We start from the raw sequence: 26,223 nt of genomic DNA, 5'->3' as shown, positions 1-26,223 counted from the left end.
ATTAGAGTACGAGCCTCACAGAATTAACCATTTTTAAATGTACTCTGCCTTATTCTGTAGAATTCTAGGAACATTTTGAGAAAAATCTGAGTCCTTACTGTATTTTGAGAGTGGTCATTTTGTATCAGTAACTTCTGTTTAAATCTGATAGTCACAGGAGCCATTCCATGTCAGCGGGTCCTGCTTTATTGACTCAGTAATGGTCGCTCTGAAACCACAAAGCAGCCGTGATATCAGACAGAGCATTCATAGGTTTTAGAGTTTGAGGACTCCCTAAGTCATGTAATCAACTTCCCTGAACTTCTTTCTCCATCTATAAAACTGGGAGATACTAACCACCTTCCTCACATGGTTGTTGTGAGAATCAAATAAGATTGTATGCAAAGCACTAATTGATACCAAAATTTCAAGATAAGTTTTATTTTCCCACTTTATAGATAAGATAAATGAACCTCAAAGACGTTAATAATTTGTTTTAATGTTATAATAGTACAGTAAAAACTTCCTTTTCCATCAGTCATTCAAAAATATTACTTGAAGCAAAGTATCATAAAAGGCACTGAAAGTTTTATTTTCATATTTAAGTATTTTTTTTAACTTAGAATAAATTTTTTAACTTAGAACATATAAATACACAATTCACTTGTGAATTTTGATGCAGGGCAGAGCCCTTATCTTTGGCTATATGTCCACTGATGAGTGCTTTGTTTTTCTTACATAAGCTACAATCATAAAGCTATGGTCTCCAGTTTTGATTTTTATCAAAAAAAATTTTTTAGGGGCACCTTGGGTGGCTCAGTCAGTTAAGCATCCAACCTCGGCCCAAGTCATGATCCATGGTCCATGAGATTGAGCCCCGCGTTGGGCTCTGTGCTGACAGCTCAGAGCCTGGAGCCTGCTTCGGATTCATTCTCTCTCTCTCTCTCTGCCCCTCTCCCACTCTCACTCTGTCTCTCTGAAAAATAAATAAACGTTAAAAATTTTTTTTTTAATTTTAAAGTAGAGCAATAATTTAAAGATACTTACAGAACAGTCTAACTGCACATTTCTTTCCTTCACCAAATCTTTTATGGTTATTTAATTCAACATTTTTTTCTTTATTAGTATGTTACCTTTATTAAGTCTTTTAAAAACGTTTTAGTTTAGTTTTCATAAAAATAACACTCTTTAGGGGCTTCTGGCTGGTTCAGATGGTGAAGTGCACAAGTTTTGATCTGGAGATTGTGAGTTTGAGCCCCATGTTGGGTATAGAGGTTACCTAAAAACAAAATCTTAAAAAACAAAACAAAACACTCTTTAGAGAATATTTCTTTAATGTGCTTACAGATTATGGCTCTCTTTTCAGGCATCTCAATTTGAGTGTGAGACCCAAGCAGTTGTCCTCCTTGGTAAGAAGTGGTGTTCCTGAGGCTCTGCGAGGGGAAGTCTGGCAGCTGCTAGCAGGCTGTCACAACAACGACCACCTGGTAGAAAAATACCGAATTCTCATTACAAAGGTAAGGGGCTGATAATTCAGCCTCAGCCTTAATCCTTTTAGAAATTTGTTATGAAAACATTATTGTGGCTCTTTGACTTCAAAAACTTTTTATAACTTCTTTATATACTTCTAGCCCAAACTTGTTTGTAGTGTTGGCACAAAAGAGAAGGAGAAAGGTTTTCTTCCTTGACTGACTCCGCCTTAGAGGCAATGGATGGCCTCTCCTCATTGTGTATCTAAATCCTTTTTGACCATAATCGCCTATTCAGTCAGATCATTTGTGCCATGCAATATGAAACATTATCTTTTGTTTATTTTAATTGTTTTCACACTTCACAGAAATGTGCTTTTTGTAGGTAAGGCCTAGTTCTAGTTTCTACAACAAGAAGAACATGATTTTTATTCTCTTACACTGGATTCCCTTTTAGCTCATTCCTCTAAAATGAAGAATTCTCATTTTATGTAGTATCCCCATCTCAAGTTCCTTTATTCCTCAAGGTTTTGCAAGCGAAGCAACAAAAACTATTCTGTGAATAGCATACAAGAATTTAAAGTTATTTTCTTCAATATTAGATGATGCTTTCTTTGTGCCTTTGTGCCCATCTCATTGGTTTTAATTTGTTTTTATTTTCTCCCACTCATGGAGTATTTCTCTCTGGAAAGCAGTTTCTCCATTTCCAAACTTGGGTTATGAATGAGTTGCTCAGAACCCTCAATAATACATAAGAATTTTTTAGTGTGACAAAAGGTAGGACTTCTTTTAAAAATATATTAAAACCTGAGTTGAATAATAGCTCCATAAAACTGTTACTTTAAAAAAATCTTATAGGGAAAAACAGCAATTGAACATGAAATTGAACCTTTTCTTACCAGAAAAGGACTTGTATTTGATCAAAATATTGTTCTTCTCATTTTATTTCTAGACAGATGTTTTTCTTTCAAGAAATAATATTCTGATTTTTTCCATTATGTTGCTATAATTATTCAAATAGCATTTATTGAGTGCCTATCAAAACTGCAGTGCAAGAGCTAGGAGGTGAAGCAAAAAGCGATGATTTGTCATAATGTAGATGTAGGTCGTATGATGGTCTGAAATAGCAGTGGGAACCATCAAAGTGGTGATTAACTCACCCTACGAGAATAGGAGAGTCTTTTATCAGGAATGTAGCATGTAAGACCCGTTCCAGAAGGGAGCTTTCAGGCATGGAAGGATGGAAGAGCATTGAACTCACAGGTGAACAGAAGTACTGAAAAATTAGGGTACGTGTATAGCTAGCTAAGGTACACCTACTTGATTTTTTTTTTATTGTTGGCAAATTATAATTTGGATATATAATTCTCAGTTTTAACTATCTAGTTCTTCTTTTGAAGTCTTTTTGAAACATTTGGTCAAAAATTGTTTCTTAAATGCTTTTGGTGTGGCTTTTCATACAGATAAATTAAAGTTAGGTAGTATCCTGTTTTTCTGGTTCCATGAAAATAGTGACATCTTTTTTTTTTTTTTTTTTAACTAGGAACCTGGTAGTTGTATAACGTGTAAAAGATCATTTTATTAACAAAATTTAGTATGTTTGGTTAAGGTTTTCGTATCGTGGTGTTGTGTACTTTTTATTTCACATTAAACTTCTGTTCGGGTGGCTAGAACTGAAAAAATTTCTCGTGGCTGTATAATTGTTTAAATTGCTGATAGATGATCAGAAAATATGAATTATTGGGGCACCTAGGCGGCTCAGCCAGCTGAGTGTCTGACTCTTGATTTTGTCTCAGGTCATGATCCCAGAGTCGTGAGGTTGACCCTGTTTTGGGTTCTGCACTAAGCATGGAGTCTGCTTAAGATTCTCTCCCTCCCTCTCCCCTGCTTGTGCCTGCCCTCTCTCTCTAGTAAAAATAAAAAGTAAGAGTCTCTTTTTAAAAAGAAAATTAATAAAAGAAAATTTGGATATAACTGTCATGATACTGGTGAATGCTTCATTTTGTTTTACACTACAGTGTTATTTAATATAAGTTGGTATTGCTTTTCTTTTCAGTCTTCCTGGAAATAATAGTTTTCATTTTATAGGAATGGTACTTGTCATTTTAAAGTTTGTACTGAATTGTGTTGTGGGGAGGAACTACTTTAAAATTTTTTAAATTTATTTTTACGGCAAGCTGTAGTTTATGTAGGCTAAGGTACACAACTTCAAAGTGTACAACTTAGTGGTATTTTACATGCAAATACCCTGCTGTGACTACTACCAAGAGGAGGAATATATCCATCGCCCCAGAAAGTTACTTCTGTCCCTGTCTAGTCATAACCACCCCTTTTCCACCCTTGAATAATTATTATTCTGACATTTCTCTCCCTACATTAATTTTGATTATTCTTGAACTTCATTTAAATGCAATCATATAATCATGCAGCACATAGCTGTTTGTATGGCATTTCACTTGTTCATCTGATGTGGGAGTTTATCAGGAATTCATCTTTATCTTTTTGTTTTCAGTTGTTTAATTGCTGAGAGCATTCCATTGTAGGAATAAACCACAGTTGAGAAAAATCTATTCTGCTGTTCTAAATATTTGGTTTTGCTTTGTTCTCTTCCAGTTTTAGCCATTGTGAACAAAACTGCTATGAACATTCTTGCATTTAGCAAATGTTATGGTCTGAATGTTTGTCTCCCTCAAAATTCATGTGGTAAAATTTAATTTCGAAAGTGATGTTATTAGAAGGTGGAGCCTTTGAGGGGTGCCTGGGTGGCTCAGTCCACTGAGTGTCTGACTCTTGGTTTCGACTCAGGTCATGATCTCAGGGTTGTGGGATCAACCCTATGTCAGGTTCCACACTAAGCATGGAACCTGCTTGAGATTCTCTCTCTCTCTCTCTCTCTCTCTCTCTCTCTCTCCTTCTGCCCTTCTCCTCCACTCACCTGCTCGCTCTCTCTCTCTCTCTCTCTCTCTCTCTCTCTAAAAAAAAATGTGGGGCATCTGGTGGCTCATTTGGTTAAGCATCTGACTTCAGTTCAGGTCATGATCTTGCGGTTTGTGAGTTCGAGCCCCATGTCAGGCTTTGTGCTGACAGCTCAGAGGTTGGAGCCTGCTTCTGATTCTGTGTCCTCCTTGCTCTCTGGCCCTCCTCCACTCATGCTCTGTCTCTCTCTCTCTCAAAAATAAACAAACATTAAAAAAACTTTAAGTAAAAAAATAATTTTTATGAAGGATGTAGAGCATTTTGAGAGGTGATTAGGTCATGAGGACAGAGCCCTCATGATAGCACACAGTGTCCTTATGGAAGAAGCTCTAGAAAGATCCCTTACCACCTTCCATCATTGGAGGGCACAGCAAGAAGTCACCAGTCTGCAGCGAAGGAGAGGGCCTTCATCAGACCCCTGACCATGTCAGCACCCTGATCTTGGATTTCCAGCCTCCAAAACCGTGAGCAATAAGTTTTGGATGTTTTTAAGCCATCTAGTCTGTGGTATTTTGTTACAGCAGTCCAAATGGACTGAAACAGCAAGGTTTGTACATGTTACACATATATGTACACTTTCAAAATATCTATATATATATGTATATAAATATATATAGAGAGAGAGAATCTTATTTACCTATATTTGTAAGTTACTAATTTCCAGAAGGTTTTAATTTATTCTAGAGATGGGTTCTTTGCCAGGTATATGCTATATGTTCTTAAAATTCACTTGTAGTATTACTTTAGAGGGATTTTTTTTTTTTGGCTTCTTCATAGACTAAATTTAAGGCAAGAAACAGTGACTTGATTTATAGAATGAAGACCCCAAACATTACCTTGCAAATAGAACTGATGAACATCTTTGTCATCATCTTGCTTTAATTATCAAGCTTGTCTTATAAGTGGATACACGTAGGGTTTTTCCCACATGTGACGTTTATAATCCAGGGACAGATTACCTTTCAGCCATAGAAGGTATATATACAGGTACATGTGTATTTTTAAGGTGTTTCTTATTTCTAAAAGCAGTGGAGTGTGAGGGCACTCTTCTCCCCCCCCCCTTTTTTAATTTTAGGTTTCAGTGATTTTTTTTAAGTGGGAACTTTAGATTTTTTTTCATCTCAAGAAGGGGAAAATATAACAATAGTAGTAGCTGCGCTTTTTGAGCACATGTGTCACATGCTGAATTAAGCATTTTATAACCATTATGTCATAAATCCTAAGAAAAATCCCTGTGAAGTGGTAATAACTATTTCCATCTTAGAAACGAAGAAACAGAGGTTCAGTGAAGCTTAGTATTTTGCTTATAACCATTCAGATAGTAAATAAATGATAGAGGCAGAATTTGAACTCAGAAATGACTCTAAAGCTGGTTCTTTTCCATTATTCTCCCTACTTGTCCATCCTTGAACTTAAAAAAAATTCTTTATGCAGCCATATATATACTTATACAGAATTTTATGTAGACAAACACATTTGTTTTTATGTGTAGTTTTTTATTCAGTTATTCTTTTATTGGTAGGCATTTACTTTGCTTCCAGATTTTAGCCACTAAATGGTGTTTTACTAAACATACTTAAACATGTTCTAAATCTTTTATTTTTATGGAAGAGTCTAAAGAATGTGATTGCTAGATCAAAGGGTGACATGTTTTTTTTAACTGATTACTTAATTTTTATATTTAGTTTACTTATATCCAATGTGATTCTCTGAAAGGCTATTGCAGTTCATAGTTCACCAGTGGTATAGGAAAGTACCCTGTATCCCAAACAGTATTAGTCATCAGTAACTGTATTTAATTTTTTGCTATCAGTGGATGTAAGTGATAGCATATTTTAGTTTGCAGTTCTCTGACTACTGGTAAAAATTTAAGCAATTTACGCTTCTGTGAATTACCTCTTCATCTTAAAAAAATTTTTTTTGATGTTTTTTATTTATTTTTGAGAGACAGAGAGAGGCAGCTGGAGCAGGGGAGGGTCACAGAGAGAGGGAGACACAGAATCCAAAGCAGGCTCCAGGCTCTGAGCTGTCAGCACAGAGCCCAACGTGGGGCTGGAACCCTAGAACCATGAGATTATGACCTGAGCTGAAGCCAGACACTTAACCAACTGAGCCACCCAGCCGCCTCTCTTCATCTTTTTTAAACATAAAATCTCAAAACCAGAGATGGAAGAATTCACTTAGATAAGATAAAAATGTTCAAGGTGCGTGTGTGGCTCAGTTGATTAAGCATCCTACTCTTGATTTCAGCTCAGGTCATGATCAGTTCATGGGATCAAGACCAGCATCAAGCGCTGTTATGACAACACAGAACCTGCTTGGGATTCTCTTTCTCCTTCTCTTTCTGCCCTTCCCATGTGTATACTTGCTCTCTCTCAAAGTAAATAAATAAATTTTTTAAAAAATGTAAAAATCATTTACCCAAAAACAGAACTCTGCACTATTATGTATATTAATCTTTTATCTTTTTTATAAATATCTTTCGTAAACTTGAATTCTCTATTGACTTAATTTATGGTTTTATGCCATACAAGACATTTTCAGTTTTTATGTAGAGAAGTGTGTCTTGGTTTAGGTCTCTCCTAACTCTGAGTTTTGTATATGCAATTTCTGAGGTTTTCTTGCAAGATTTTTATTGTATGTGTTATATATTTATATCTTTAATCCATCTGGAATTTATTTTTGTACATGGCATATGATAGCAGCCCAGTTTTACTTTCTCCCAGATGGATAACCAATTGTGCTTCTCCTATTTTCCTGCTGATCAGAACTACCAGCTTTGTTATGTCTTAAATTCTCATATATACTGGGACTGAGTTATAGAATTTTCTGCTTATTGATCAGTTTGTGTATTCCTATACCAATGCTATTTTGGTTAAAGAGGCTTTGAGTTATGTTCTGATATCTGGAAAAGAAATCTTTTTCCACTGTTTCTTATTTCATATTTTTTACCTATTCTTGCATATTTAATCTTTCATATAAATCTTAAAATCATTTTCTCCAGTCTCACTACCACTGCTTCCCTATAAGGTTATGTAAGGATTCTAATTTGAATTTTATTTAATTTACATATTAATTTAGGCTATAAATTACATTGTTATAGTGTCTTTACATCTAAGAGATGGCATATCTTACCACTTGTTCAGATCTTATTGTATGTCTGTTAAAGGCTTTAGAGTTGCCTTCATATATATGTCTTGTGCCTTTTTTGTTAAATTTATTCCAAAGGATTATCCTAGAGTGTTTTTACTGTTGCAGATGGAGTTTTTTTTTTCTTTTGATTTCCATTTCAAGGTCCTAATTGCTACAATAGAGAATAGACATTGGTTTTTAAAATTCTCTATCCATCTGCTTCTTCATATTTTTATTAGTTCTTCTAATTGGATACTAGCATCTTTTGAGATTTTCAGGTATGCAGTAATAGCAGCAGAAACAGTTGCACTTCATTTTTCACTGTTCATGCAGACTATTCCATTTTCCTTGTATGTTAGAAACATTAAGACAGTGTTAAATGATGATGATAATAACTAGCATCTTTATTTAGTTCCTGATTTTAATTAAGGTGGTTTTAGTTTAATTTTTTGGAAAGCATGTTGTTCATTTCTTTCATAAGTTTTAATTTTTATTAAAAAATTTGTTTTAATGTTTACATTTGAGAGAGAGAGAGAGACAGAGTGCAAGCAGGGGAGGGGTAGAGAGAGAGGGAAAAACAGAAATTGAAGCAGGCTCTGGGCTCTGAGCTGTTAGCATAGAGCCCAACGCAGGGCTTGAACTCATGAACCACGACTTTGGTTGGATGCTTAACCAACTGAGCCACCAGGTGCCTCTATTTTTTTTTATTAATAAAATGTTTTTTAATGTTTATTTTTTGAGAGAAAGTGAGGAGGGGAGGGGCAGAGAAAGGAGGAGACAAAGAATCTGAAGTAGGCTCCGTGCTGTCAGCACAAAGCCCGATGTGGGGCTCGAACCCATGAACCATGTGATGATGACCTGGCCCCAAATTGGATGCTCAACCAACTGAGTTACCCAGGCGCTCCTGTAGGTTTTATTTTATTTAAGTGATTTTCTTCCATCTCTGGCTTTGAGATTTTATTAGAAATGTCTACTAAATTTTATTAAGAAGGGTTTTTCTATAGTTTTTTTTTTAATGTTATTTATTTGAGAGAGAGAGAGAGAGAGAGAGTGCACACAAGCAGGGGAGGGGCAGAGAGAGAGAGGGAAACACAGAATCCAAAGCAGGCTCCAGGCTCCGAGCTGTCAGCACAGAGCCCAATGTGGGGCTCCACCTCATGAACTGCGAGATCATGACCAGAGTTGAAGTCAGATGCTTAACTGACTTAGCCACCCAAGTGCCCCTTAAGAGGGTTTTTATTTTTGCACTTAATATGATTTTTGCAAATTTATAATAGAATAGGTACATAATCTGACAACATTATGATAGACTTCTTGATACTGAACTACCCTTGGCTTTATGGAATAAATTTCTACAGACCAGATACTCCTAGATTCTTTGTTTTCTATTCGTCTGGCCTTTGACCAAAGGCTCCTCAATCTTGATTTCTAGATCGAACTTGTCAGGGGTGCCTGGGTGAGTGTCCGGCTTCAGCTCAGGTCATGATCTCACAGTTGTGGGTTTGAGCCCCATGTCAGGCTCTGTGCTGATATCTAGCTCAGCCTGGAGCCTGTCTTCAGATTCTGTGTCTCCCTCTCTCTCGGACCCTCCCCTGCTCATGCCATGTATGTCTCTCTCTCTCAAAACTAAATAAAATATTAAAAAAAATTTTTTTTAAATAGAAAGAACTTGTCAGATAGACACATTAGGAAGGAACCCTAATATGTAATGCATAGGGATTCCAGTGGCCCCCCCCCTTTTTTTTTTTGCCCCCAGTTGTAAGACCTGTAGCTGTTTGGGACTGGTGAATCAAACTGCAGTTGACAATGGAGGGAAAAGGAGACACTTTCTGGTCTCCGACTTCCAGAATCCACTTCTGGCCTTTCTTTCTTTTGATTATATTTAGTCTCTTATGCCATCAACTCTCTCGTTATTTATTTATTTATTTATTTATTTAGCTTAGTAACAGAAATTTAGGTCAAATTTGCTTCCTTATGTTTCTCATCCCTTTTATAATCACTCAACCTTGTGTTTTCAGAAAACTGTTTGCTTTATTTTCTCCAGTGGTTTTATTGATAAACTTTGGTTGTAAAATCTTTTGCTATGAATTTCAAGTTTGTATCCAAAATCCAAGTTAATAACATGTCTATGTAATCATTCTTTACATTTTTAATTGTTTGTTCAAGGGAAGTCCTAGAGGCCCAGCCACATTTTACCAGTCTGGAAATTTAATTTTAAATATCTAATTACAGTTTCATTGTTATGCATTGTTTTGGTTTTAATTAAAAATATCTTTGGTAGACTTGGCAGTAGTGAAAGATTCAATTAGATATAGTGTCAAAAACTAGAACATAAAGGGAGTCAGTTTAGCAAAAAGAGCACTGGCCTTGGAGTTAGGAAGCCTGAGTACCAGTTCCAGCTCTGCCACTAGCTTATATGAACTCAAATGAATTGCTAAAGTAAATGGTTGATCTTCCTTTAAGCTTGAATATTCTGGAAAATTAGGTATATAGCATGTTTGAATCCTGTCCCCCAAAATATCCCATGATTCTACTGTTTCACAACTGAGTACTCCTACTATCTGATTTTATAGGAAAATAGGTTTTGAGTAGACTTTAAAATTATATTGTGTGCTCCCAGATAGCAATTGCTATAGTAGACCTGCTGTAGACTGAATGTGTCTCCCTAAAATTCATATGTTGAAATCATAAGCCACAATGTAATAGTATTTGGAAGTGGTCCTTTGGGAGATTACTAGGTCGAAAGAGAGCAGCTCTCATGAATGAGATTAGTATCCTTATCAAAAAGACCCCAGCTAACTCCCTTGCGCCATCTGTCTTATAAGGACATAGCAGAAGATGGTCGTGGGGCCTCATGGGACACCAAATCTGCCAACACCTCGGACTTCTAGTCTCCAGAATTGTGCTAAATTTCTGTTGTTTATAAGTGATTCAGTCTGGTATTTTTGCTATAGCAACCTGAATGGACTAAAACACATTTTCTTCAAATTGTTATTTGTGAAAATAAGTTCAGGTCTCCATTTCCTATCTCTGTAACATCATGTCTCCTCTAGTGAGTTTCTGTAAGGCATATCTGTCCAGGGAGTTCTAAAGGTCTCCTGAATTATAGGACTGAAAACATAATAGGCTTGATCATATTAAAACATCTGATTTTCTATAATTTTCGATCTGCATATAGGCAATTTCATATGCATCAACCTAATAAATAGGTGAATTAAACAGTTACCATGCCATACTAGGGTTTTACTTGAAAGATCTTCAGAATTGCCTGTTGTCTTATTAGGCATTTGTTGTTTAGTCAGCTCTAAATACCTTTGAAAGCCTGCTTGATGTCAGCTTTGTGTTAGGCTTCATGGATATGCCAAGAATAAAATATACATGCTCCCTGGTTTGGGAGAGACTGTAGTTTAATGAAGGAAACAAGCAACTAATCAATTACAGTAAAGCTATATGAGAGTTACAGAAGAGAAAATACATATTACTGTGTGGCATATGACAAGGACTTCTCATCTAAGGATTCAAAAAGGTCTCTTGTTCAGAAATAACCAAGGAAAGGGATTGTTGGTCAGGGATAGGGTACTTCGGGGCATGTGTGATGTTAAAAATCAGTAGGAAAAGCACGTGCGCAGGGGTGTGAGAGAGGTTGGCAATTTCGTAGAGGGTGAAAGGAAATAAAACCAGAAAACATAAGTAGGGGCCAGATCTTCAAAAGCTTAAATAAAGAGTATTTGATCTGTGGTGACAGCTAGCTCAGAGCCTGGGGCCTGTCTTCAGATTCTGTGTCTCCCTCTCTCTCTCTGACCTTCCCCTGCTCACACTGTCTCTCTCTCAAAAATAAATAAAACATTAAAAATTTTTAAAAAAGAAAGAGTATTTGAGATTTCTGGCAATAGAAAGTCATTGAAGCATTTTAAGCAGATAAATCATATTCACATTTAGAAGCCAGTATGCAAAATGGATTGGAATATATGTCTGAAGCCAGATTGACTTGATTCAAATCCTAGTTATACTGTATTTAAGCCATTGACCTAGGGCAATTTAACATTTGACTTTCGCTTACTTATCTGTAAAATGAGAGGATAATCATGCCTTATTTGTAGAGTTGTTAGAATAAACTTAGATAATGCGTGAGAACCCTAGGTACAATTTATAGCCCATAGTAAGTGTAAATTATTGCTTAGTTATTGCTATTATTTATATTATTATTATAGAATGGTCATTCCAGTTACTTGAGTTAGAATGGAGTAAGCTTAATTGAAGCAAAACCTGTTAGTAAGTTAGGCAAGAGATGATTGTGACTTGGATCAGAGCAGTGGCAGAAGGGATAAAGAAAGATATCATTTGAGAGAAGTTTCAGAGATAATAGAATGTTTGGAACTTGGTGACTGAATGAATATGGGAGATGAGAGAAGAGAGGAGTAAAAGAAGAGTCAAAGGCCCTCAAATTGGTTCTGGAATGACGCTGATACAAATACACCCACGTCAGCTGCACTAAAATAGTATGTTAATTAAGTAAATCAACGTTTATAGCTCATTTTTACTGAATAATAGGTAATGCCCAGAAGTGAATCTTACAGATTTGGAGAACTGAAATTGATCCTTTCTCATCTGTAATAATTAAGTCACTGAATAGGCTGAGAGAAGTATTAATATAATTTGAATAGTCTTTTCCCTTTTTTGTTTTATGTTTCCTTTTTCTGCCTTATTTCTTTTTTAGTTCTGTTACTTTGTAATATTATTTAGTATTAGCTTGAACCTAATACAGAAGTTACCAGTTTTGCAGATCAGAAAATCTTTAACCAGAAGTGAAATGGTTAAATGTTGGCCATTTTTACGTGGTTCTTCCGGTTATATTCTCATTCTATAGGATTTTTCTTTTTTTGAGAGAGAGAGGGACAAGAAAGAGAGAAAATCTTAAGCAGACTCTATGCTCAGCGCGAAGCCTTATGCAGGGCTCAGTCCCACAACCGTGGGATCATGACCTGAGCCAAAATCAAGAGTTGGATGCTCAACCAACTGAGCCATCCAGGTGCCCCTAATCAGGGCTCCATGGGTCCATTTTGAGTTAAATTGGCTGTTAAAGACTGTCTGGAAGAATATTGCTGTGACGGCATAAGGACAGGTAGAACTGAACCCCATGAAGTCGGTAACGTAAACCTGGCATCATCCATTCAGTGTGGCTCGGGGAGGACATCTTGTGGCCAGAGTTTTTGTTAGCTTTCCCAAAGGGGACATGTTATATATTATTTTGGCTGTTTTTTGAAAACCTAATTATAAAACTAATACAATTGACCCTTGACCAATGTGTGGGTTAGAGGGGATGAGCCACCACACGTTTGAAAATTTACATATAACTTTGGACTTCCCCAAGACTTAACTACTAATAGCCCACTGCGTACTAGAGGTCTTGCCAAACCATAAACAGTTGATTAGCACATGTTTTGTATGTGTATTAAATACAATACTCTTATGATAAAGGAAGCTAAAGAAAATGTTATTTAAATTATAAGGAAGAGGAAATGCGTTTATAGTTCTGCACCATATTTATCGGAAAAATCCACTTGTAAGGGGATCCATGTTGTTCTAGGGTCAACTATACAAAGAAATGAGGAAATATAGAAAATATAGAAAAACATAAGATTAAAAATCACTTGTAATCCCACCCACTGTCCACTGAAAAGTAGAGTTGATTTACAGTGTGTTTCCTTCCAGTCATGTATATATACAGAAATACTATTTTTAAAAATATTATGTCTATATCTATGCACATATATACACACACAATGAGACTGCATTATTTTAAAAAGGAAATGTATAATGGATGGAGCTAGTGAGTATTATGCTAAGTGAAGTAAGTCAGAGAAAGACAAATACCGTATGATTTCACTTGTATGTGGAATTTAAGAAACAAAATAAACAAGCAAACCAAGAACCAGGCTCCTAGCTGTAAACAACAAACTTTTGATGACCAGAGGGGAGGTAGGTGGGGCATGGGTTAAATAGGTGATTGGCACCAGATGTTGTATGGAAATGTTGAATCACTGTATCATACATCTGAAACCATTATACTGCAAATGAACTGGAATTTAAATTAGAAAGCAAATGTATATATAGGTTTTTTTGAAGACATAGACTTATTGTCACCTTATGTCATTAATAATTTTCTGTCTTTTGAAGAAAATGTTTTTCTTTTTTTTTTTTGAAACTTTTTAATCTGAAGCAAAACATTTAATTCTTGACTGATTTCATAAAGTGTGGCTCTCAGGCTTATTTTTTTTAATGTTTCCTATATGAATATTTTGATTATAGCTCCAAGAGTAGTTTTACTACAATAGAAACAAAGTTGAAAGAACTATTATACTAGTGATAGTAATGTAATAGCTTGTATTTTTATTACAGTTTTAATTCTTTCAAGTAATCAGCCTAATGCAATGTCTTTTTTATCACCATAACTGTCTAGTTTTATAAATGAGACACTGAGATGAAGAGAAAATAAGTTACATGACAAAATTCAAGTATTTAGAAAAGCTTATACTACTGACTTTGGTGAATGCTTTTTTTATTTATTGAAATATGACTCAAATCTTTTCTTTTTTCATCCAATATTAAGCACTCAAACAATGAGAATTCAAAAACAAAGTCTGTGGTAAATGTATAGGATAATGAGTAACCTGGTTTGTCTGGAGGACAAGGTATTGGGGACAGAGGTAGAACAGTGAGGTCAGATTGGAAAGGCAGTAGGGAGCCATTGACTGTTCTTAAACAGTTCATAATAAAGCAAATGCTATTGGATATTTAGGCAGAAATGAATAGATCAGAAAAATGAACAAGACTAGATGCCCAGACAATATTTAATGATGGTTTAAAGTATTTAAAACTGAATTGAGAGCGACCATAGGAATCCAGAAACCTGGTGATTAAGAATAGTACATTGAGGGGGAGAGAGGGGTCAGAAAGATTCCTAAGTTTCATAACCAAGTGCCGGGAAAAAAAGATGATTTGTTGGGGAAAATGATTTTAATTTAGGGACATGCTGTGGTTGAAATCTACAGGATATCCAGGTGGAAGGTGTATATATAGAGTAGCAGGCAAATTAGAAATGGAAAAGAATGCTCAGAAGTGAAGTCAGGACTGGAGACATATAGGCAGAGAAATTATTAGTATAGAGGGAATAATTGTTGCCATATCATCATTCTGTCTTTTCGTATATTTTCACTGCCTTGCATATGGAGTCTCAATGCGTTTGAGGAAGTATTATGACAGCAAAGTGTCCAAGTAACTGTTGTGTTCCTTAGACCTGGGCAGTCACAATAAGAGAGGCACTTTAGGAATTAGAGGACCCCATCCTTAAGCAGTGCAACATGGTTGGCAGAAAAGCACAGGCCAATTAGGAAGGATATTTTAGTTGAGAAGAAAGAAAGTAATGTGCTCTGTATGCTAAGTCTTGATAAGTCCTTTGTATATATACACTGTCTCCTTTATTTTGCAACAACTCTGTAAAGTAGGGAATATTTTATTTTTACAGATGATGAAACTGAGGGTTAAGAGAAGCTAAGTAATATAAGAGCAAGGATTTGAATCAGACGGGTGTTCAGTGCCATGGCTTTTTTTATATGCCACACTTTGCAGTGTTCTCCAGTAAGACCCATCAGATATATCTATCAAACTGTGCAATGAGTTCTTCGATTTCTTCCCTCCTTGTAATAAGTAATAAGCACAGTGCTTTCGACCTTTAAGTATAATTAATTGAATTCTGATTATGGGTGGCTACTTGCTTTCAATGGGAAACCATATATGTAAAACAAAAAATGAAAATTGGATCACATAACCTGTACCTCTGCCCAGGTGTGCTGACTTTATAGAATGCTTAGAAATGCCAACATTAGATTATTTTCTTTTACTCTACTGGTATGTGGAACTTTATTTAGAAGAATAAATTGCGAGTCCAAAAATACCTGGAGGAAAAAATACTAAAAAACACATTTCTGATTGCTGAAAATTGTCATTACCAGAAGAGCCACAGTATATTCCCAAATTGCATTATTTTAAGTAGGCACAAACAAGATTGTGTATTCTAAGATACATAAGCTACTTTGTACTGTGAAACTCCGTATGATTTTAAAGCCTGAGTGAAAGTGGGTATGTTTACTTGTCCATCATTTGTATATTTGTGTACTGCTTCCCAGAAAACTAGAAAGAAGCAAGAAATGGTATCTCAGTATTGAATATAGAAACAGCGTGATTATGTGCTGTTTCCTCAGTATTCAAAATGGGTGAGGTTTTCTTTATATTTTTCCTCTTGAAAAACTGATTTTTAAGTTTGCTTTGTTATTTTTGTCCTCTTTCTTAAAATTGGCCAGAATCCAATGAATTGTGAGAGAAAATGAATGCTGAATATTTAGCCTTCTAGCTGGAACTTCTAGTGCCGCTGCATTGTGATTCCTCAGTTGCCCTGCACTGTTAACACGCTTTCATTCGTTAACATTGCTCTTTGTTCTTGAGGAAAATGCTATAAGAAAATAGGAATTTCCTCTCACCATTACGCCTCTGGCAGTATGTTTCGGTCTAATTCCTGGCTGGCACTCTGTCCAGGTTACAACCTCTTCTTACTAGCAGTCTGAATTCTGCTCATCTACTAAAAGGGGGATTCCAGACAGACGAGGAAACAGCTTTCAAACACTGCACTGCAGGCATATTAAGTTATTTATTCCCCCACTATTCAGTTGGGAAATCAGGGACCACTTCTCTGGCGATGAATTCTAACGAGCTGCTAAAAAAATGCGAAGGGTGTGTGTGCACAGGCGTTTTCTTTCCCCTCCCCCCTTCTTCCTTTTTCCAAGCCCCCTCTTCTCCCTGGTTCCCCTCCTCCTCCTTTATCCCCTCCCTCTGTGTCTCAGTTCTGCAGTAAACGGGGCTGAGGCACATTCCTGCACTGCAAGGCTTGCTTTTAAGGATGTTTTGTGGCTTTTGTTTGGATTGCAGCATGCAGAATTACAGGTAACACTCTGAAATCGAGCTAGACAGACAAATCTGTTGAAATGTTTTCGAAAAGGCAAAATAATTACATTGGAATCAGTGAAGAAATTTAGCTAATTCTATTAGTGGTAGTTATAGTAAGATATTTTCAGAAATGCCATAAGCAGATTCCTTTTCTCCCTCAGGAGGCTCAAATGAGATGGAGTGGGATTAGATTGACCTGGCTTGTGATTGATTTTGTTTCATGTTGATCATGAAAGCTTGCTGTCGCTGCTCCTCCTCTGTAAAGTAAGGGCCAGTTATGTGGGGTGCTGCCGAGAGTAGCCGTGCCTAGTTGTACCGGGTGGGGTGGGATGGAGTGGGAGGATTGAAACTAGCCTGAGCTAGCCAGGTTCTTTGATTAGGGCATTGGATGCAAAATGTAAAATGCTTTCTCCTTTTCTTCTATCAGCTGTTCAGAGGAGACTCATTACAACTCCTGCTGAAGCTCCTAATCTTCCTTCCTTCTCCTCTGCCCCTAACCCCTACCCTCATTGGCCTGAAGACAATGTACCCAGAGTTTGCCTTACTCCCCTGGCGCGCTGTGTATGGTAAACCTGGTACTATGGCCACATCTGGGACTGGCCAGACAACTGCTGCTGGTTCTCCCTATTCCAAGAAGGATTTAAAGGGGAATTACACTGCAGGCAATGCACCAGAGCAGCGTCAGGAGCTTGGGGACTAAGGCTCCTCTGGCATTATTACAGACACACACAGCTGACCGCAATGACAGCAGCTGCTCCTTTGAACTGTTGGCAGCAGCCAAGCGGCAGCGTGAAGTGAGAGATCACTCCTGAGCTCAAGATGAACTCTACCTTGGATGGTAATCAGAGCAGCCGCCCTTTTTGCCTCTTGACATTTGGCTATTTGGAAACTGTCAATTTTTGCCTTTTGGAAGTATTTATTATTGTCTTTCTCACCGTATTGATTATTTCTGGCAACATCATTGTGATTTTTGTATTTCACTGTGCACCTTTGTTGAACCACCATACTACAAGTTATTTTATTCAGACTATGGCATATGCTGACCTCTTGGTTGGGGTAAGCTGCTTGGTCCCTTCTTTATCACTCCTCCACTACTCGCTTCCAGTAGAGGAGTCTTTGACTTGCCAGGCATTTGGGTTTGTAGTATCAGTTCTAAAGAGTGTCTCCATGGCCTCTCTGGCCTGTATCAGCATCGATAGATATATTGCCATCACTAAACCTTTAACCTATAATACTCTGGTCACGCCTTGGAGACTACGCCTGTGTATCTTCCTAATCTGGCTATATTCCACCATGGTCTTCCTGCCTTCCTTTTTCCACTGGGGCAAACCTGGATATCATGGAGATGTGTTTCAGTGGTGTGCAGAGTCCTGGCACACCGACCCCTACTTCACCCTGTTCATCGTGATGATGTTATATGCCCCAGCAGCCCTCATTGTGTGCTTCACCTATTTCAACATCTTCCGAATCTGCCAACAGCACACAAAGGAAATCAGCGAAAGGCAAGCCCGCTTCAGCAACCAGAGTGGGGAGACTGGGGAGGTGCAGAGCTGTTCCGATAAGCGCTATGCCATGGTCCTGTTCCGAATTACTAGTGTATTTTACATCCTCTGGTTGCCATACATCATCTACTTCTTGTTGGAGAGCTCCACTGGCCACAGCAGCCGCTTCGCATCCTTCTTGACCACCTGGCTTGCTATTAGTAACAGTTTCTGCAACTGTGTCATTTATAGTCTCTCCAACAGTGTCTTCCAAAGGGGACTAAAGCGCCTCTCAGGGGCCATGTGTACTTCTTGTGCAAGTCAGACCATAGCGAAGGACCCTTACACAGTTAGGAGCAAAGACCCCCCTTGATGGATGCCATATCTGAAGTGATTCAGATATTGGATCACTGGGGGTGTGTGTGTGTCTGTCTGTCTGTGTGTTTCTGTGTCCTTTTTACCTCTTTGTATCCCTAGCTTACTAGGAAATCTGAGACAAACTAATTCGACTCTGAGCAGTAGCAAACAAGTGATCCATCGAACATACCTTCTAAGTTTGCAGAAATTATTTTCTAAAAAGTGCTTTTGAATCAGAGAATCAGGATAATGAAGAAAAATTTTTTGCTTTTGGTTCCAGTTTTTCTAATGTCGTGGAAATGACTACATTTTTAAGATTTAAAATAACTAAAACCATATCTAACACCTCCTTCAGCTGGCATGACTGAACCTGGGTGTGAAAAGCATCAGCATTTTAAAAAAGTCATTTTCTGGTCGCTTTTCTGGGTTCTTTCCAGCTCTTTAGGCTTCACGTGCAATTGAATTCTTTTAAGAGGGATATTAAAAAAATAGTGATGAATTAACAGGATTTGAAAATTTTCTTTATATATTCCAAAGCAGAACTACACTGCAGGTGTCAGCACTGGCATTTAGAAAGCCACATGTTTTATATTTTAGATCTTATTCTCTTGAGAGAATTCTTAATACATAATGGTGAATAATGTGAACACCTAAGTGTTAATTTAGAGTTTTGCGGTGTACCATGAATGAAACAAAAGGGCAGTCAAGTCATAGAATTTAGGAAAAAATGAGCTACTTTCTGTGCCATGCTTCATGGAGATCTAAAGAAATGAGTGCATAGAAAGTGATTGTGCTGTAGTATTTTTGCCCATGACTTTATGTATATGTGTATTGAAAATGTTTCAATTTAGACTTGTCTTTACAGCAAAATGTATTTTAATAAGCTGAAAAACAAATGATAGGTTAATGGCTGCCATTTCTATAATGGTGAAAATATATAAAAATGAATCTTTAGTCTCTCTCTCTCTTTTTATTCCAGAAACTTTTGAAATGTTAGAATATCTGGGAGAAAAAGATGTCCTAATAAGCAACTGAGTCAGAAAATACACTGTATATATAACTGGTTCATTTTTTAAATAGTAGGGGATTGAGATGTTCTCTTTGTGGTTAAATGGAATCAACAAAGTAGCATCTAATTCTTTTCAAAAGCATTTTTTTTTAACTTAGTGTTAAGGAATGCACATTTGAATGCGAGGAGAACTTGAGATTAAGTCTCTTTTGCTCTTCTCTTTCTGGACAAAAAAAAATACTTTGCTATAACAGTTCTTAATCTTTTTTTAAAAGCCAAAGTAACTAGCAAACTCTATAGGCTTTTTATTATTGTTATTCTGTAGAATTATTGAGACTGCTGTGTATTTGTATGTACTGGTGATGTTTTGTTCTTGAAGTGATTATCTTTAGAACAAGAAGTTTATTTTTCTAAAAGGAGAGAAGGATTTCCCAGCAGCTCCAGGCATGAGAGTCTTTCCTCTGCTTTTCTACTGGTTTTAATGTTTTGGAAGTCTTCAGGGGCTTATGTGATCTCTGCCTTTGGCTAGATGTTATAATCTGAATACAACAATGGTATTCAGTGAGATGGAAGAAGCCCAAGGGAAATGGGAAAAGTGGAGTTTTGAATCCAGCCAAGGACACAGATATTTATAGAACAGGCAGGTAGGCTTTGGTTTTCTGTCATGATATTAGAAAACCTACTACCGCTTTTAATATAAAGGGCAGCATTCTTATGATTTTGGGTCTTAAATATCAGTTTGATTTTAACCTCAAATGTGTGTTCTACTTGAACTTTTTTATCTTAAGTGAATAAGTATTACATAAACATTTAAATTTCAGATTCTGGATTCTTCCCAAAAGCTTGCTTGCTCTTTATATTTAGTTATAGAAAACTTGATTCTAAACTGTTTCAGAATTTAAAAATCATACTGAAATTGCAAGTTATGTTAGCAGTGGCTCTGTTAAACACCATTTGAATTGAAAAACCATTTCTCTTGGACTTTGAGAAATGGTTATACACATTTATCCTTTATTTACATAGCACAAATCTAAAGAAAAACAAAATTTCCATTTTCTTCATACCTGTTGGAGAATGTAACCTGTTCACACATTCAGTTTTTAGTTTAGCAAAGATGAGACTCTTAAAGATTAATTTTTATAAAACTTGTTAAATCAGTTGAGCTTTACTTTTGTGGGTGCCTAGCCCTTTTAATCTTTTCCTGCAATAGAGTTCCATCTTGTGAGAAAGAGAAAATTCTTTGGGGAAGATCTTATGGAAATTTTATGGAAAAGAGAAAATACTTGTTTGATTTTTCTGGAGGTGGCTATCAAGCTGATCTTTTAATGACTCGAGGAAGTTCTTTTAATAAGAGCTTTTGTTAAGAGATTTTTACATTTTTATCCTGCTACCAAATTTAGATGTTATTAGAAATACTTTTTTCAAATAAGAATCTCTGAGAGTGTCTCAGCATAAAACTAGAAATTACGTACATGCATTAATTTTAAAGAAAAATCCTCCCACTCCCTCCCAACTGATAAACTTGTTTAATATCAGATGTCTTTCCAGTTTATCTTGTCTTTATTGGACTGTATAAAGTCTACGTTTTCTTCCAGTTACCAGTTCTTTTCTCACATTAATTGTACTGCTTTTTAATTTTTATTTTCCTTTTTTTTTTTTTTAATGTTTTATTTATTTTTGATACAGAGAGAGAGACAGAGCATGAGAGAGGGAGGGGCAGAGAGAGAAGGAGACACAGAACCGGAAGCAGGCTCCAGGCTCTGAGCTAGCTGTCAGCACAGAGTCTGACGTGGGGCTCGAACCCACGAATGTGAGATCTGACTTGAGCCGAAGTCGGAGGCTTAACGGACTGAGCCACCAGGCGCCCCTAATTTTTATTTTCTTATGTGTGTGCATGTTGAGGGAGAAAAGGATGAACCTGGATGGATGTAAGCATTCAGTCTTCAGTGGCCAGGGGCATTTTCTGTGCCTCTTGGACAGTTTGTAGTATTAAAGTAACCTTTTCATCTTGGCATACTTAGTGCAACATTTGATGACGTTTGGTTTAAATACCAGTCTTGCTAGTTCAGAATGAAAAAAAAAGTATATTTTTAGATTCAGTTACCTTGGGCTTTGGCAAGACAGTGCATTTAACTATATATGGTATGTGACTGATATCAGAGGAAGCAACAAGCTTTTGGTGATTGAATTGAAATTATTTCATAGTAAATGTTCAGATAAGACCATACTAATTGTTAGACTTGTAAATTAGTTGTACGCTTTTATACAGTGATTTCAGAGATGTTGGGGGTTTTTCCCTCTTAGAGCAGAAAAGCAGCTACAAAAGAACAAGTAGTCTACTTTAATTGAAGAACTGTCTTAAACCAGAAAGGATATTTGAATTTTTCATGGATATGTTCACTCCCAAATTCCATTTTGGAAGGGGTTTTCTTTAAGCTTTATTGCTGGATGAATTTCTTTTTGAGCCTTTTCTAATGGCTTTTCTTTTTACTTGAACAATGGCCTCAGTATTTTAAAGATTGGGAAAACTTGAATTTTTGTACTATAAATGCATTGTCCACTCACTCTTTGAACTTGAAAATGAAGCAACAGGGTTACAAGTTCCCAGACAGTAGAGCAGTTTCTGGGAGTTTCCTCAGCCTTTCAGGTTTGATAGAAAAATCTGCACAGTGGCTTTGTAGGAAATGTTTTAATTTTGCTATGTGTTTTTGTATCATAGAAAACTTGTGAAATAAATTATTGGCAAACCAGAATTTATTGTTATATGAGCAGATTGTGGGAAGATTAAGGATGGGAGAATCATGGCATTTATGATTTTTTAAAGTCTTCACAGATTGTTCTCTGTATTGTTTTTGCATAACTTTTCCATTTCAGGTTGAAGGAAAACTAAATATTTTATATTAAATGTACATATTAATATATTTTACAGACCCTGGCATTATTCTAGACATTTCTTATAACTGAAAATGAGTCATTTGGCTTTTCTTCAAAATTTGGGTGACAAGGGCACCATGATATGATTAAAATGAACTTTGAACTGAGAATTTAAATGTCCAGGTTTCTGTTACAAATTAACTAGTTTTATAAGTGCAAGCCACTTCTCTAAGCACTTAATTTCTTCTATAAAAGGAGATATAGTCCTCTTATCCCTCCTAGGGTTACTTTGGCAATTGAATTAGATAATGGATGTAAAAGTACTTTGTGATATGAAAAGTGCTTTGCAATAAAAATGCGTGCTATTATTTGTATCTGCCATGTCCTCACACCTGAGGAAGTCACACATAATGGTATGATGGCCCCTATCTTAAGGTCTTAGAAGCTCAATGCTAGGTGACTATTCCCATGCTGGTTAGCGATCCCAGATTTGAGAAGAGAGGCATGATAAATCCTCACCTTTTTAAAATGACAGCATTAAATTCATAAAACTGTCTTCATTTACTTCCTTTACTTGTCTGTAAAGTCTCTAAAGGCGGGGACAGTATCTCTTCATATCTTTATCCCCAAAATCTAACCCAGGACCTGGCTCAGAGCAGAAGTTTTATAGTAGACTTTACAAGATTAATGAATGATTCTTTCTAATTATTACTTCTAGTCATTATAGAGCTGTGATGTTCAAAGGGAGGTCCAGAGCCCATAAGGAACCTTCTAGTTGCTCAAGGCTATTCTAGACTGTAAATGATAAAAGATACCTTTTTAATATCAAGAGACTAGCGTGGGAATGTGCATGCTCTGTATGCTAGGCAGCTTTACACCTTGAAACCTGGTAGCCTTGGCCCAGGGAACTTCAGACACTGCTATCAAACTGCCAGTTTCTCATGGCATGGGTAAGAAATACGTATTTGGATCACATCACCTTATTGGCTCTGAATGCAGATAAGGTAGGCTGTAAAAATCAGTCACAAGAAAAGAGGGGGTATAGACTAGCTTGGTGTGAAAGAAGCTACTCTAACTATGTAGTTTTGCTCTGTCTCTCAGTCGTTACCAGTTTTCTAGTTTTGTATTCCTTTCTTTTCTTAACATGCATTGGTCATGTATTCAGAAAGATGTGCTTTGGATGATACTGCTGGAGGGTGTGGAAAATTCTGTTATGTAATAACAACGGATTTAGGGAAAGCTTAAGAAACAGTCAAGAAGTCCTTACGCACCAAGCTCTGCTCTATACCAGACACTGCAACCAGCTGGCCTCAGAGGGATATAGAGAAGGATCACAGGGCTGCCTGGCTGGCTCACTTGGTTGAGTCCAACTTCGACTCAGGTCATGATCTTGTGGTTTGTGAGTTCGAGCCCCATATCAAGCTCTGTGCTTATAGCTCAGAGCCTTGAGCCTGCTTTGGATTCTGTGTCTCCTCTCTCTCTGCTCCTCTGCTTGCCCTCTGCCTCTCTCTCAAAAAAAAAAAAAAAAAAATCACATGATTCCTTTCTTGTAGAACTTACAGTTTTTAGATGTTTCATATGAAAAATTCTGTGAATATTTGCCTTTTAAAAAATCTCTCAGAATGACTTTATCTGGAGGAATTTACCAAGGCTTTCTGGTGGGGCACTCAGAATAGTGTGGTTCTGTTCTTTAGGTGAGTTTGCCTGATACCAGTGTATAAAAATCATGTCATTTTATTAGTGTAAAATAAGAAGGCCGTGGGGCATCTGGGTGGCTCAGTCGGTTAAGTGTCTGACTTTGGCTCAGGTCATGATCTCGCGATTCGTGGGTTTGAGCCCCATGTGGGGTTCTGTACTGACAGCTCAGAGCCTGGAGCCTTCATTGAATTCTGTATCTCCCTCTCTCTCTGCCCCTCATGAGCACGCGCGCACGCTCTCTCTCTCTCTCAAAAATAACAGTTTAAAAATTTGTTGAATAAAATAAGATATCTGCAGTGGCAGTAGGGAGCAGTTGTTCCCCATTGGTAGATCTTCTTCAGAAGCCAAACCATATTCAGTGTGTTGCTTGGTGAAGGTTGAATTTCACAGTGTGGTTTTGTAGTGTGAACGTTTAAGCCCAGATTAAGCCCATCTCCACAATGAGAAAACCTGATCATTTGGATCATAAAAAGTTGAAATCATCTCTGCTGGCCAACCCACCTTCTAATTGATGTTTAATTGATGTACTATTTCTTAGGTTAAACTAATTTCTTTTGTTACTTGTTATTTAGTAAAATTCCTTGTAATTTGTAGTAGTCTTATAAGCCTGCTACTCATTCTTTCTTTTTGAGGTGGCTTCATATCACTGGTCTTACCTTTCACCATACAACACACTGTTTTATGATTTAATATTCAGAGAGTGGCCATATTATTTTGTCAGTTGTGGGGAGCAACTCATCTTGGTTTCCATGCAGCACCTATATACTGTCTAATTCGAAAAGGAAGATGTATGAAAATCCTATAAAAATTAATCAAATAGCATTGTCAGTGTCAGTTAAATAGCATTGAAACATTACATATACAGAATGTCAGGTCGTATCTAGCAAAAAGATGGGGAGGGCCATTTGAGCTATAAAACACTTGAGTGCTCATTTGGTCTGATTCTCCCTTTTAACAGACAGTAAACCAATCCATCGATCACATATCTATGTAGGATAATACCCAGGCTTCTTACTTCTGAATCCATCGCCTTCTCTTACTACACCACGTTGCTTTTACAGAAGAGTTTGGCTTCAGTCAGCCAAGTCCTGAATGACTAAGATTTAAAAAAAATTTTTTTAATGTTTATTTGTATTAGAGAGAGAGAAAAGCATGGAAGGGCCAGAGAGAGAGATGGAGACAGAATCTGATGCAGGCTTCAGGCTGCGAACTTGCCATCACAGAGCCCAACATGGGACTTGAACCCATGAGCTGTGAGATCATGACCTGAGCCAAAGTTGGATGCTTAACCGACTGAGCCACCCAGGTGCTTCGTGAATAAGATTTAAATAAACTGAAATTGTGTGTGTGTGTGTGTGTGTATGTGTGTGTGTGTGTGTGTGTATAATATTAGGTACTGGAAGCATGGGCAACAATATAAATGTAATTAAGGCTTATTATGTTTCAGAAGAATTTTGTGAACTTTGTCTTATTTCATTCTTTCAACACTGTTTGATCTAGTTGCTATTATTAACCCCATCATATAAATGAGGAAACTGAGATTTAGAGTTGCCAGAGTCATACAGTTAATAAGTAAAAAATCTGTTGGAGCACCTGGGTGGCTCAGTTGGTTAAGCATGTGACTTCAGTTCAGATCGTGATCTAACAGTTTGTGAGTTTGAGCCCCGCATTGGGCTATCTGCTGTCAGCGCTGAGCCTGCTTCAAATCATGTGTCTCCCTCTCTCTCTGTCCCTCCCTTGTTCACTCACCCCCCTCCCCAATAAACATTAAAAAAAAAAGAAAAGTAAGAAATCTAAGATTCAAAACCAGATCTTTCTGGCTCCAAAGCCTATATTCTTATCTCATTTAGTTCTCACAGAAACCTTTCTGGTAGTTCTTTTTTATATCCCTATCTTATAGGTGGAGGAAAGTTAGAGAGGTGAAGAAATTTTTGTCAGTATATCAGCTGACTCTGAGACTTGGAAACATGACAGACTTTGTGCCAAATGTAGCATATCGAGTGTACATGTTTATTTCTGTTAACTGCACTGAAAAGAATAGCAAAGGTATAATAACATGTGGACAGAGAGAAGAGGAGCAGAAATGATGGCAGAGAAATTAAGAAAATTTTGGGATATAGAAACCTAGTGGATAAGTGGTAACTGACTCAGCAGTCAACAAAGCTGAATCCTAAAGTCAAGCAGCTCAGGGGCAAAAAGAAGTAGCTGGTCTCACTGTAGAACCTGGCAAATGCTTGATATTGGATTC

The 26,223-nt window shown here is 36.9% G+C and overlaps 2 protein-coding genes across 8 annotated transcripts in view; both read left to right on the top strand.

Annotated features, from left to right (window-relative positions):
* RABGAP1 (RAB GTPase activating protein 1) overlaps positions 1-26,223 on the top strand; it is a 164,097-nt gene that overhangs the window by 71,997 nt on the left and 65,877 nt on the right. For all 7 annotated transcript variants that reach the window (XR_003901839.1, XM_029920012.1, XM_029920015.1 and 4 more), the window contains one exon: positions 1,346-1,496. Coding sequence is in view for 6 of the 7 variants with exons in the window: in XM_029920012.1 (XP_029775872.1) it covers positions 1,346-1,496 (151 nt within the window). In the remaining variant the exon portion in view is untranslated. The remainder of the gene's footprint in view (positions 1-1,345; positions 1,497-26,223) is intronic.
* On the top strand, positions 17,376-18,627 carry GPR21 (G protein-coupled receptor 21). Its single transcript, XM_029920033.1, has one exon. The coding sequence runs from the start codon at positions 17,376-17,378 to the stop codon at positions 18,408-18,410; it is 1,035 nt and encodes a 344-aa protein (XP_029775893.1). The 3' UTR covers positions 18,411-18,627.

This window comes from Suricata suricatta, chromosome 13, assembly GCF_006229205.1.
Source record: "Suricata suricatta isolate VVHF042 chromosome 13, meerkat_22Aug2017_6uvM2_HiC, whole genome shotgun sequence".
In the NCBI taxonomy this organism is placed as follows: Eukaryota; Metazoa; Chordata; class Mammalia; order Carnivora; family Herpestidae; genus Suricata; species Suricata suricatta.
This window is presented reverse-complemented; position numbering and strand designations above follow the sequence as displayed.